The sequence below is a fragment of the Mandrillus leucophaeus genome, unplaced genomic scaffold (genome assembly GCF_000951045.1).
Source record: "Mandrillus leucophaeus isolate KB7577 unplaced genomic scaffold, Mleu.le_1.0 Scaffold27, whole genome shotgun sequence".
Classification (NCBI taxonomy): Eukaryota; Metazoa; Chordata; class Mammalia; order Primates; family Cercopithecidae; genus Mandrillus; species Mandrillus leucophaeus.
The window spans coordinates 566,925-581,543 of record NW_012102809.1 but is presented as its reverse complement, the minus strand read 5'-3'; the positions used below and the strand labels follow the sequence as shown (position 1 = coordinate 581,543).

General features: G+C 41.5%; 2 protein-coding genes across 2 annotated transcripts in view; both read left to right on the top strand.

Annotated features, from left to right (window-relative positions):
- EXOC2 (exocyst complex component 2) overlaps positions 1-14,619 on the top strand; it is a 212,840-nt gene that overhangs the window by 13,445 nt on the left and 184,776 nt on the right. The gene's annotated exons all lie outside the window — the stretch shown is intronic.
- HUS1B (HUS1 checkpoint homolog b (S. pombe)) overlaps positions 5,028-14,619 on the top strand; it is a 15,188-nt gene continuing 5,596 nt past the window's right edge. The window contains exon 1 of the mRNA XM_011984601.1: positions 5,028-5,320. Coding sequence (XP_011839991.1) covers positions 5,028-5,320 — 293 coding nt within the window. The remainder of the gene's footprint in view (positions 5,321-14,619) is intronic.

The window sequence follows — 14,619 nt, the reverse complement described above, 5'->3', positions numbered from 1 at the left end:
TTATCTATTTTGGTATAATGATTCAAATTTGGCTAATTGCATGTGAATTATGTAATCAATTTGGTATTTTCGCTTAATTTCTAGCTCAGAGTTTGTGCTGTTGTTCTTTGAACCAAGCATAGTAATATAAAATTTGATTAAATGTGTTGGTAGTTCTCAGTTTCTCATTTTTGGATTATGAGGAGTTTAGAGAGTTTGTAGTCACACCTCGCTTGATTGCAGTTTGCTTTATTGTGCCTTGTGGATACTGCATTTCACAGATAATGCTTGTTTTAAAAAAAACAAAATGAAGTTTGTCGTAACCCGGTATTTAAGCAAGTGTCTCAGCATCATTTTTCCAACAGCGTGTGCCCACTTCATGTCTCTGTCACATTTTGGTATTTCTTGCAATATTTCATACTTTTTAATTATCATATTTTCAAGTTCAGTTGTGTTTCATATTGGGAAAGCAAATACAGATGAGAAAGATCCCTGCCAACATAGTAAAAATTTATATATGTTTTTTGAGTTTTGAAGTGTAAGTCTGATTTGTTTGGAGATTTCCTCGAGGCAGAACCCCTCGTTACTGATGGCGTCTAGTAAATGAGGCCTTAGTGCATTATGCTGTACTTTTGAAAACATAGATCTCAAAATATCTGTACTATTAGAAAAGGTCTTGCTCCTCCTCACCCTAAGGAATCTGTTATTCCAAGAAATAGAGATCTTTTCTATTTCCAGATAGTTTAAAAAGTGCACTTTATATTTCTGAATAAATAAAATATGACTGCTGCGGTTTCACAGCTTAACTTTTGAGCCAAATACTGTTGAGGCTTCAGTGGCACTAATTTAATGGAACACTAACCAGTGCAAATAAAAGACAATTGTATTGTTATCTTTTTTCTTTGATAAATGTGAATTTTTTTTGAGATGGAGTCTCACTTTTGTCACCCAGGCTGGAGTGCAGTGGTGCAGTCTTGCCTCACTGCAACCTCTGCCTCCCAGATTCAAGTGATTCTCCTACCTCAGCCTCCTGAGTAGCTGGTATCACAGGCGCCCGCCACCATGCCCGGCTAATTTCTTTTGTATTTTTAGTACAGATGGTTTTCACCATGTTGGCCAGGCTGGTCTTAAACTACTGACCTCAAGTGATCTGCCCGCCTTGGCCTCCCAAAGTGCTGGGATTACAGGGGTGAGCCACTGCGCCCGGTCGTGAATTTTAAAACAGAGTCTACAAACTTAATGAAATTTACCTTATCATTTAAATCACATACACTAAAGCTCTTAGTGAATTGTAAAATGTACTTTAATTTTATAAGAATGCAACTTACTTATATAAATACCGAAAACAAAACTCTTGCAGTTTCTGGTCTGAGACGTAAGGAGCTTGGAGGTCACCACTCTAGTCCTCACAATAAGGAAAAAGCTAAACAAACTGAAAATCAGCCACTTTTCTTATATCTATCAGAAAATTGAGGTCACAGGGTAAACTACTGTCCCCCAAATAAGAGAGACAACAGGCAGATACAGAGCATCCCAACTTCTTAGTTGGGATGAAAATTTCTGTGGGAGACCAGTATTGAGTTGCTTTAACCAATACAGCATATCCAGCTTTGAACAAAAAATGACAAGGCAAAAACTAAAGACAACAACCCCATTTGGAAGAAACAGAGCGAGCATTAGAACCAGGTTGAGGTGTGGTGAGGACGTTAGGATGATCGAACCGGTAATTTAAAACAGCTGTGATTACGTGCGGAGGGCCCTGATGGGAAAAGTGGATAACATGCAGCAGATCAGTAATGTGAATAGAGAGATGGAGACTTGAAGAAGGAATAGAAAGGAAATGGTAGAAATAACTCACAGAAGGAATAGAAAAGAAATGGTAGAAATAACTCACAGAAGAGAAGAGTGCCTTTGATGGGCACATCAGTAGCCCGGACATGGCTGAGGAGAAAATCAGTGAACTGAAAGAAACGTCAGTAGAGTCTTCAGAAACTGTGATAGAGAAAAAAGGTTGAAGAAAATGGAATGGAACATCCAAGAATCGTGGGACAGTTACACAAAGTATAACATATGTTAGTGGGAACCAAGAAGGGGAAGGAAGAAAAGAACAGAAGAAATATTTGCCACAATAATGGCTGAGAGTTTTTCGTAATTAATGATATTCCCAGATCTGGAAAACTCAGAGAACAGTAGGCAAGAAAGTACCAAAAAAAAAAAAAAAAAAAAAAAGAAAAGAAAATAAAAAATCTACACTTAGCATATTGTATTCAAACTGTAGAAAAATAAAAAACAAAATACTGAAGGATACTGAAGGAAGCTGGGGTTAGGGATGAAATGGACACCTTACATGAAGAGAGACAAGAATGGAAATTACATCAGACTTTTTTTCAGCAACCATGCAAGCAAGTAAGGAAAAGAGACCCACCTACATAGAATTCCTCATCCAGTGAAATTATCCTTCAAACATGAAGGGGAAATAAACATTTTTCCAGACAAAATTGAGAGGATTTATTGCCATTAGATTTGCCTTAACTATTAAAAGAAGTTAAAGTGTTAAAAGTTGTTCTTTAGAGAGAAGCAAAATGATATAGGTCAAATACTTGAATCTGAAAAATTCAAGGATGAGTTTTAGAGAAGGAAGAAATGAAGTGGCTTCTGGTTCCTTCCCCTCAGGTCCTGGCACCTGGCACCGTGCCTAGCACCTACACCCCCCATTGATGCTGAATGATATGGATGTGGAACGTAATGACTTGGTGGCTTAAAAAACAAGTACAGTTTGTTGTTGTTGTTGTTGTTGTTTTGAGACAGTCTCACTCTGTCACCCAGACTCGGCTCACTGCAACCTCCACCTCCCAGGTTCAAGTGATCCTCCTGCCTCAGCCTCCCGAGTAGCTGGGACTACAGGAGTGCATCACCATGCCTGGCTAGGTTTTTGCACTTTTAGTAGAGACGGGATTTCGCCATGTTGGCCAGACTGGTCTCTAACTCCTGACCTCAAGTGATCTGCCTGTCTTGGCCTCACAACGTGTTGGGATTACAGGCATGAGCCACCGTGCCCAGGCTTAATTTTTTTTTTTTTTTTTTTTTTTTTGAGATGGAGTCTCATGATGTTACCTAGGCTGGTCTTGAACTCCTGGGCTCAGGTGGTCCTTCTGCCTCAGCCTCCTAAGTAGCTGGGACTACAGGTGTGCACCACTGTGCCTGGCTGAAAAAGACTTACTTTCTTCACCTACAGTTGCAACTTCTACATTTAAAGATACCCCAATGGACATAGCAAGTTCCCTGGCTCATGGAAAAGAGGAATTTATTCCAGAGACTTGGCAAAACTCTAAATAAGAAATGAAAATGTGTCTTACCCTCAGCTCTATAGATGTTAATAGTTACCTTATTGTGTCTTATGCAACAGAACATTTTCTTAAGTGATGCAAGTTGTGGCATCATTTTGAGACCAATCATTCAGAGATTAAAGAGAAAGGAATATTTTCAGTGTGGACACTATGAGTTTTTAAAAGTCAAAATTACAGATTTTCAGACTGGAGGGAAGCATTCTATGGATTTAATTTGCCACATTGAAAAGTATTGATCACTTTCACCTGTGTGAACAGAAAGCCCTTTGAAGTCCTCCTCCCTGCCTTTTTTTTTTTTTTTAATTAAAAAAAAAATTCTTCAGACCAAAAATGAGAAAACCACAGCGGATTATCCTCAGCTGTGATTGGTCCATTTCTTGCTATGACCTCAGTAGGAGTCATTATTGTAAAATGCCAAGCACCTGTTTTAGTCCCTGGCTCTGCCTAAGTTTTTGGCCCAAGGCAGAATCCAACAGATAGTACTGCCCCCAGACGGGGATCCTGCACAGGGACATACAGCCAAAGAACCTGCTTGTGTGGACGCTGAACCGAACTTCACGTTTGCAGACTTTGGCTTTAGCAACGAGCTCACCTTTGGCAACAGGATAGATAACTTCTGTGTCAGTGCTTCTTACACTGTCCTGAAACTCTTGTAGGCAACATACGCAGAAGTACGATGGCTCTGCGGTGGATGTGGGCGGCCTGGGAGTCACTCTCTATGCAGTGGTCGGTGGTCATCAGGTTTCTGTCTTACACTGGACAGAACTATTGCAGAGCTTCCAAAGCAGGTATATACCACATTCCCTTTACATGTCTGTGGAATATGAACACCTAAAGAAATTCCTGCTCCCAAACCCCAGTAAGAGAGGCACTTCAGAGGAAATCATGAGGGACCCACAGATAAATGTGGGCTATGAAGAGGAACTGAAACTACGTCCAGCCACTCCCTGACTCCAAGGACCCCTGGCACACTGAGTTAATGCTGTCCTTGGGCTACATGTCAGGGAAATTCTGGACTCATTAATGGGCTATCGGACACGTCAGCTGGAGGGCCACACCATCACTGTGAAGTCCTTTCCTTAGCCAATCCCACCAGCTGTTGCAGTCCTTCTCCATCCTTCCAGGTAGAGCCTAGGGTCTCTCCAGCCCAAAGCAGTGAGCCTGCTCTTCCCACATTTTCCTGTAACAGAAAGTCAGTGGCTTGAGGAGGATCAGGAGTCAGGTTGAAAGACCAGCAGAACAGTCAAAGTGCCTGCCAGTCCTCTGCCTCCCCTTGAGATGAAGACTGGCCCAGCACAGCCTCCAGCATGGCCTTGTGGCCTCCCCCTCCACCCACAGCACTAGCAGCAGTGGTGGAACCCCAGACAGAATCAGCTGTTCCTAGGGTGTGTCCTCCAAAGGAGACTCCCTTCATACTGGGCAGCTTTGGTTAGGACCAGCAGAATTTGCCAGAATGTATAACCTCAGCCATTGCCTCTAGCAACGTTCAGGGCTGGCAGGGGACCACAGGAGGTTCCTTATCTTCCTCCACAGACACCTGTGTTTCAGGTTGGCTGGAAAGATCTGGCATGTAGCTGGAATGTGGGGAGTTCAAGCTGTGCTTGCTGCATTTCACATGGAGCAGGAAGAATCTGAGCTCCATGGAGTCCAAGGACATGGTGCAGGAGATCAGCCAGGTGCGGGAGATCAGCCAGGTGCGGGATGCAGACAGGTGCGGGAGATCAGCCAGGTGCGGGATGCAGACAGGTGTGGGAGATCAGCCAGGTGTGGGAGATCAGCCAGGTGCGAGAGATCAGCCAGGTGCAGGAGATCAGCCAGGTGCGGGAGATCAGACAGGTGCGGGAGATCAGACAGGTGCGGGATGCAAACAGGTGTGGGAGATCAGCCAGGTGCGGGATGCAGACAGGTGTGGGAGATCAGCCAGGTGCGGGATGCAGACAGGTGCGGGAGATCAGCCAGGTGTGGGAGATCAGACAGGTGCGGGATGCAGACAGGTGCGGGAGATCAGCCAGGTGCGGGAGATCAGACAGGTGTGGGAGATCAGCCAGGTGCGGGATGCAAACAGGTGTGGGAGATCAGCCAGGTGCGGGATGCAGACAGATGCGGGAGATCAGCCAGGTGCGGGATGCAGACAGTTGCAGGTGGTAACACTTGTCCTTGAGGAGCAGACATACCAATTAGAGGTTCATTCCTAAGCATTTATTCAGCCCCTTCATGTGCCTCGCACCACGTAGGTAATAAAGAAATACAGTCAGCTCTCCATATCCATGGGTTCTGCATGGACAGATTCAACCAACCACAGATGGAAAATATTCAGGAAAAACAATGCAGCAATAAAAAATAACAAAAACAGTACAGTTTGATAACAGTTTACATTGTATTATGTATTATAAGTAATCTAGATATGATTAGTAATCTAGAGTATGCTGGTGGATGCGCATGGGTTATATGCAAATACTACGCAATTTTATGTAGGGAACCTGAGAATCCCCAGATTTTGGTAACCACAGAATGTCCCAGGACCGATTACTCGTAGATCCCAAGAGACCACTCTCATCTCTACTTTTACTGGTTGAATGGTAGAGATTAGTATAGAGGGGGTGCGATTAATCCAGCCTGGGGCTGAGGGAGGTTAGGTTGGTGGGGAGTGAGGTGAGGGAAGGTGTAGCTTCCTACAGAAAGTGATGACTGAATGAGTGGATGGTGGAAGTTAGTTGGCTAAGGAGCAGGTGGGATAGGTGTTGAGAGACCCGATGCTGAGGATGACAGCAGAATGCAGATTTCAGCAGTGAGCACAGGGCTCTGCAGGCAATGAGAAGAGCACTTCTTTCACCTGAAAAGGTAGGGCAGAGGAATTAAGTTCTGGAATGCTGGAGGCCAACAGAGGGAGAAATCATGCGTCACCCAGAAAAGAGCATGGGAAACAATGAGGGGACTGTAGGGGAGACATGATGGAGGCACAGCATGGCTGAGTCTCTTCCTGGGAATGACTTAAAGCATTAATGCCTGAAAATTTCCAAAATTATAATAGACAGCTATCCATAGATCCTGGGAGCTCAGAGAACATGGAGCAAGACAAATGCCAAAAATCTACACTCAAACATATCCTATTCCAATTGCAGAAAATTAAAAACCAATAGAAACTCTTGAAAGAAGCAACTTACTATAGGGGAGCACAGATAAGAGTCATATGAGATGTCTCTTCAGGAACCATGCAAGGAAGAATAGAGTGAAGTGCAATAAAGTGCTGAAAGAAAAAAACCCAGTGTATTAGGGCTTTCCAGAGAAACAGAATCAACAGGATACGGATGGATGGATGGATGGATGGATGGATGGATGGATGGATGGATGGGAGGGAATTTATTAGGGGAACCGTCTTACATGACTGTGGAGGCTGAGAAGTCCCATGACAGGTGTTGGCAAGCCTAAGTTTGAAGGCCTCAGAACCAGGGGAGCCTACAGTGTGTCTGTCAGTGTGAGGCCAAAGGCCTCAGAACCTGGGGGTGGGGGGTCACTGGTATAAGCCTGGGAATCCAAAGCTCAGAAGTCCGTGGCATTCTGGTGATTCAAGAGCAGGAAAAGATGGGTGTCCCAGTTCCAGAAAAGAGAGAATTTGCCTTTTCTCTGCCTTTTCGATCAAGACCCTCAACCGGCTTTGGGGTGCCTGCTCACAATGGATGAGAACAGAGCTTTCTTACTCAGTCCACTGATTGAAATGCCAGTTACTTCCCCAAACACCCTCACAGACACACCGAGAAATAATGCTTTACCAGCTCAGCTGTCTGGGTACGTCTTCTTCCAGTCATCACACTTATCACCATCAAATTCTGTATACAAATGAAATTATCCTTCAGAAGCAAATGAGAAATACTTTCTCAGATAAACAAAAGTTGAGGAACTTTGTTACCTGTAAACCGTCCTTGTAAGAAACACTAAAAGATATTCATCAAAAAACAACAAAACAATAATGATGTAGATTAGAAACTCAGATCTACACGAAGAAAGGAGGAGCATTGTAGATGAATGAAGGTAAAATAGTTTTTCTTAATTGATCTGACAGACAACAGTTCTGAAGAATAACAGCAACAAAACGTATGGTGATTATAGCTTATAGATAATTAAAATGAATGACACCAGTGTTGTAAGGGATGAGAAGAAGAAAGTGGGAATACTGTTACAAGGTACTTCCACTATCCATGAATGGGGAAAGTGTTATTTGAGAGTGAACTTGGTGTAGTTATAAATGCATATTGCAAACTCTAAGATAGCCACTGAAAAAATGTCTGTTTGTTTGTTTGGTTTTTTTTTAACATAATTGCTATGCTAAGAGAAGAGGGAAAATGGGACTTTTAAGGCAGTGAAAGTATTTGGTATGGTACTGTAATATTGGAGACATGCAATTATAGGTTATACATTTGTCAAAACTCATAAAATGTACAACACAAAGAGCCCCAGTGTGAACTATGGAACTTAGTTAATGGTGCATCAGTATTGGCTCATCAGTTATATAACAGCGGCCACACTAATGCAAGATGTTAATAACAGAGGAAACAGGAGGGACTGGTAGCGAAGGGGTAGATGGAAACTCTAATTTCAATTTAATTTTTCTGTAAACTTAATAAAACTGCTCAGAAAAAAAAGTTGTAAAGTGCCAAAACAAAACAGCAAAGCACCAAGTTTCCCAATTCTAAATAATAATTTAATAGACCTAAATTTTCTGGAAGTGATGCTGAACAGTTTTTGAAGTTCCTGTTGTAAACATAAGTAACATTTGAATCATTTGCTCAGTTTTGCATCAGTATGACTCCCATGGTGAAGATGGCTTTACGTATTTTCCAGTGGCTTTGACTTTTCCTCCTAGTTTCTGATATATTCCAGTCAATATGAGGAAAATACCAGTGCTGGAAACAAGAGAAGTGTCTTCTACATCTGAAAATTAAGGAGTTACAGCTGAAAATGTTTCATGTGAGAATGTTATTGGGAGAAAGAATGCTGACTTACCATCACCTAACGAATTGGCACACTCTTTTTATGAAGGGCAATGTAGTAGTTTTTGGCCATGAGGTCTCAGTTGCTATTGCTCAGGTGTACTCTTTGAGTGAGAAAGCAGCCTTAATGACATGGAATCAAATGAATGTGGCTGTGTTCTGATAAAACTTTATTGACAAGAATAGGTAGCAGACTAGATTTCTCTTGATGACTATAATTTCTTGACTCTTATTTTTATTTGTATTTTCTGTAAGTTATTGGGATATAGGTAGTATTTGGTTACATGAGTAAGTTCTCTAGTGGTGATCTGTGAGATTTTGGTGCACCCATCACCCAAGCAGTATACACTGCACCATATCCTGTAGTCTTTTATCCCTCACCTCCCTCCCCTTCTTCCCCCCAAGTACCCAAAGTCCATTGTATCATTCTTATGCCTTTGCATCCTCATAGCTTAGATCCCACATATCAGTGAGAACATACAATGTTTGGTTTTCCATCCCTGATTTACTTCTCTTAGAATAATAGTCTCCAATCTCATCCACATCACTGCAAATGCTGTTAATTCATTCCTTTTTATGGCTTCATAGTATTCCATCGTATATAGATACCACAGTTTCTTTATCAACTCATTAATTGATGGGCATTTGGGTTTTCCACGATTTTGCAGTTGTGAATTGTGCTGTTATAAACGTGTGTGCAGGTATCTTTTTTGAGTATTGAGTTATTTTGCTGTGGGTGGATCCCCAGTAGTGGGATTGCTCAATCAAATGGTAGTTCTACTTTTAGTTCTTTAAGGAATCTCCACACTGTTTTCCAGAGCAGCTGTACTAGTTTGCATTCCCACCGGTAGTGTAGAAGTGTTCCCTGTTCACCGCATCCGGACCAACATCTACTGTGTTTTGATTCTTTGATTTTTTGATTATGGCCATTCTTGTAGGAGTAAGATGGTATCGCATTGTGGTTTTGATTTGCATTTCCCTGATCATTAGTGATGTTGAGCATTTTTTCATATGTGTGTTGGCCATTTGTATATCTTCTTTTGAGAGTTGTTTATTCATGTCCTTAGCCCACTTTTTGATGGGAGTGTTTTTTTTTCTTACTGATTTGTTTGAGTTCACCGTAGATTCTGGATATTAGTCCTTTGTCAGATGTACAGATTGTGAAGATGTTTTCCCACTCTGTGGGTTGTCTGTTTACTCTGCTGTTTCTTTTGCCACGCAAAAGCTCTTTAGTTTAATTAGGTCCCAGCAATTTACCTTTGTTTTTACTGTCTTTGCTTTTGGATTCTTGGTCATGAAATCCTTGTCTAAGCCAATGTCTAGAAGGGGTTTTCCAACATTATCTTCTAGAATTTTTATGGTTTCAGGTCTTAGGTGTAAGTCCTTAACCCACCTTGAGTTGACTTTTTTATAAGGTGAGAGATGAGGATCCAGTTTCATTCTCCTACATGTGGCTAGCCAGTTATCCTAGCACCATTTGTTGAAATGGGTGTCCTTTCCCCATTTTATGGTTTTGTTTGCTTTGTCGAGGATCAGTTGGCTGTAAGTATTTGACTTTACTTCTGGGTTCTCTATTCTGTTCCACTGGTCTGTGTGTCAGTACCACGCTGTTTTGGTGACTATGGCCTTATAGTATAGTTTGAAATCAGGTAGTGTGGTACATCCAGATTTGTTGTTTTTGCTTAGTCTTGCTTTGGCTATGTGGGCTCTTTTTTGGTTCCATATGAATTTTAGAATTGTTTTTTCTAATTCTTTATAGAATGATGGTGGTATTAGGCCGGGCGCGGTGGCTCAAGCCTGTAATCCCAGCACTTTGGGAGGCTGAGACGGGCGGATCATGAGGTCAGGAGATCGAGACCATCCTGGCTAACACGGTGAAACCCCGTCTCTACTAAAAAATACAAAAAATTAGCCGGGCGGTGGGCGCCTGTAGTCCCAGCTACTCGGGAGGCTGAGTCAGGAGAATGGCGTAAACCTGGGAGGCGGAGCTTGCAGTGAGCTGAGATCCGGCCACTGCACTCCAGCCTGGGCGACAGAGCAAGACTCCGTCTCAAAAAAAAAAAAAAGAAAGAAAGAAAAAGAATGATGGTGGTATTTTGATGGAGAGCGCATGGAATTTGTAGATTGCTTTTGACAGTATGGCCATTTTCACAATATTGATTCTACTCATCCATGAGCATGGGTTGTGTTTTCATTTTTTTGTGTCATCTGCAATTTCTTTCAGCAGGGTTTTGTAGTTTTCTCTGTAGAGGTCTTCTGAAAGACCTACCTTTTTGGTTAGGCATATTCCTAAGCATTTTATTTATTTTTGCAGCTATTGTAACAGGGGTTGAGTTCTTGATTTGATTCTCCACTTGGTTGCTGTTGGTGAATAGAAGAGCTACTGATTTGTGTACATTAATTTTGTATCTGGAAACTTTGCTGAATTCTTTTATCAGTTTTAGGAGCTTTCTGGTGGAGTCCTTAGAGTTTTCAAGGTAAATGATAATATCTTCAGCAAACAGTGACAGATAGACTTCCTCTTTACTGATTTGGATGCCTTTATTTCTTTCTCTTGTTTGATTGCTCTGGCTAGGACTTGCAGTACTATGTTGAAGAGGAGTGGTGAGAGTGGGCATCCCTGTCTTGTTCCCATTCTCAGAGGGAATGCTTTCAACTTTTCCCCATTCAGTATTATGTTGGCTGTGGGTTTGTCATACATGTCTTTTATTACATTAAATATGTCGTTTGTATGCCAATTTTGCTGAGAGTTTTAATTATAAAGGGGTGTTGAATTCTGTCAAATGCTTTTTCTGTCTCTATTGAGATGATCATGTGATTTTTGTTTTTAATTCTGTTTTATGTGGTGCGTCATATTTATTGACTTGTGTATGTTAAACTACCCCTGCATCCCTGGTATGAAACCCCCTTGATCATGGTGGATTATCTTTTTGATATGTCGTTGGATTCAGTCAGCTTGTATTTTGTTAAGGATTTTAGCATCTATGTTCATCAGGGATATCGGTCTGTAGTTTTCTTTTTTGGTTATGTCCTTTCCTGGTTTTGATATTAGGGTGATGCTGGTTTCATAGAATGAATTAGGGAGGGTTCCTTCTCTGTCTTGTGGAATGGTGTCAAAAGGATGGGTACCAATTCTTTGAATGTTTGGTAGAATTCTGCTGTGAATCCCTCTGGTCCTGGACTTTTCTTTGGTGGTAATTTTTAAATTACCATTTCAATCTCGCTGCTTGTTATTTGTCTGTTCAGGGTATCTATTTCTTCCTGATTTAAGCTAGGAGGGTTGTATTTTCCCAGGAATTTATCCGTCTCTTCTAGGTTTCTAGTTTATGTGTGTAAAGGTGTTCATAGTAGCTTTGAGGGATCTTTCATATTTCAGTGGTGTCAGTTGTAATATCTCCTGTTGCATTTCTTAGTGAGATCATTTGGATTTTCTGCCTTCTTTTGTTGGTTAATCATGCTAATGGTCTGTCAATTTTATTTATCTTTTCAAAGAACCAGCTTTTGTTTTTTTTGAAACAAAGTGTTGCTCTGGTGCCCAGGTTGGAGTGCAGTGGCATGATCTCGGCTCACTGCAGCCTCCACCTCCCGGCTTCAAGCAGTTCTCCTGCCTCAGCGTCCTAGAACTAGCTTTTTGTTCCATTTATCTTTTGTATTTTGTTGTTGTTTTTTCAGTTTCATTTAAGTCTGCTCTGATCATGGTTATTTCCTTTCTTCCGCTGGGTTTGGGTTTGGATTGTTCTTGTTTCTCTAGTTCCTCGAGGTGTGGCCTTAGAGCGTCTGTTTGTGCTTTTTCCGACTTTTGATACAGGTGGTTGGAACTATGAATTTTCCTCATAGCGCCACCTTTGCTGTATCCCAGAGGTTTTGATAGGTTGTTTCATTATTGTCATTAAGTTCGAAGAATTTTTTAATTCCCATCTTGATTTCGTTTTTGACCCAATGCTCATTCAGGAGCAGGTTATTTAATTTCCATGTATTTGCATGGTTTTGAAGATTCCGTTTGGAGTTGATTTCCAGTTTTATTTCACTGTGGTCTGAGAGAGTGCTTGATATAATTTCAATTTTCTTAAATTTATTGAGGCTCATTTTATGGCCTATCATATAGTCTGTCATGGAGAAGGTTCCGTGTGGTGCTGAATAGAATACATATTTTGCAGTTGTTGGATGAAGTGTTTTGTATATATCTGTTAAGTCCGTTTGTTCCAAGATATCTTTTAAATCCATTGTTTCTGTTGACTTTCTGTCTTGATGACCAGTCTAGTGCTGTCAGTGGAGTATTGAAGTCCCTACTATTAATTGTGTTTCTGTCTGTCTCATTGCTTAGGTCTATTAGTAATTGTTTTATAAATTTGGGAACTCCAGTTTTAGGTGCATATATGTTTAGGATTGTGATATTTTCCTGTTGAATAAGGCCTTTTACCATTACGTAATTTCCCCTTTCTTTTAACTGTTGTTGCTTTAAAGTTTGTTTTGTCTGATATAAGAATAGCTACCCCTGCTGGCTTTTGGTGTCTATTTGCATGAAATGCCTTTTTCCACCCCTTTACTTTATGTGAGTCCTTATGCTGAGTCTCCTGAAGGCAGCGGATCATTGGTTGGTGAGTTCTTATCCATTCTGTGGTTCTGTATCTTTTAAGTGGAGCATTTAGGCCATTTATACTCAATGTTAGTATTGAAATGTGAGGTACTGTTGCATTCATCTTGCTGTTGCCTGTGTACTTTGTTTTTTTTTTTTGTTTTTTTTTTTGTTTTTGCTTTGTAACGTGCATTTTTGTTATAGGTCCTGTGTGATTTATGCTTTAAAGAGGTTCTGTTTTGTTGTGTTTCCAGAATTTGTTTCAAGAGTTAGAGCTCCTTTTAGCAGTTCTTGTAGTACTAGCTTGGTAATGGCAAATTCTCTCAGCATTTGTTTGTCTGAAAGACTGTATCTTTCCCTCATATATGATGCATAGTTTCAGTGGATACAGAATTCTTGGTTGATAATTGTTCTGTTTGAGGGGGCTGAAGATAGGGCCTCAAACCCTTCTAGCTTGTAGGCTTTCTGCTGAGAAATCTGCTGTTATTCTGATAGGTTTTCCTTTGTAGATTACCTGGTGCTTCTGTCTCACAGCTCTTAGTCTTAGCTCTTTCCTTAGTCAGAACTGGGTATAACCCGATGACAGTGTGCCTAGGTGATGATCTTTTTGCAGTGAATTTCCTGGGTGTTCTTTGTGCTTCTTGTATTTGGATGTCTGAGTTCTCTAGCAGGACTGAGGAAGTTTTCCATGATTGTTCCCCCAAAATACATTTTCCAAGCTTTTAGAATTGTCGTCTTCTTCAGGAATACTGATTATTAGGTTTGGTCATTTAACATAACCCCAGACTCCTTGGAGACTTTGTTCATATTTTCTTCTTTTTTCTTTGTCATTGTTCGATTGGTTAATTTGTAGACCTTCGAGCTCTGCATTTCTTCCTTCTACTTGTTCGATTCTGTTGCTGAGACTTTCCAGAGCATTTTACATTTCTAAAAATGTGTCCAAAGTTTCCTGAATTTTTGATTGTTTTTTCTTTAAGCTATCTATTTCCTTGAATATTTCTCCCTTCACTTTTTGTATTTATTTGATTTCCTTGCATTGGCTCCGCCTTTCCCTGATCCCTCCTTGATTAGCTTAGTAACTGACCTCCTGAATTTTTTTTCAGGTAAATCAGGGATTTCTTCATGGTTTGGCCATTGCTGGTGAACTAGTGCGATTTGGGGGGGTGCTGAAGAGCCTTGTTTTGTCGTATTGCCAGGGTTGGTTTTCCGGTTCCTTCTCATTTGGGTAGCCTTTGTCAGAGGGAAGGTCTAGGGCTGAAGGCTGCTGTTCAGATTCTTTTGTCCCACAAAGTGTTCCCTTGATGTAGTTCTCTCCCCCTTTTCCTGTGGATGTGGCTTCATGTGAGCCGAACTGCATGATTGTTGTCTCTCTTCCAGGTCTAGCCACCTAGCGAGTCTACCCGGCTCTGCACTGGTACTGGGGGTTGCCCGCACAGAGTCCTGTGATGTGAACCATCTATGGTCTCTCAGCCGTGAATATCAGCGCTTGTTCCAGTGGAGGTGGCAGAAGGTGCAGTGGACTGCGTGAGGAGGGTCCTTAGCTTTGGTGGTTTAATGCTCTATTTTTGTGCTGGTTGGCCTTCTGCCAGGCGGTGCTTTCCAGAAAGCATCAGCTGTAGTAGTGTGGAGAGGGACAGGCAGTGGGTGGGGCCCTAGAACTCCCAAGATTGTATATTGTGTGTCCTTTGTCTTCGGCTACCAGGTTGGGTAGGGAAGGACAATCAGGTGG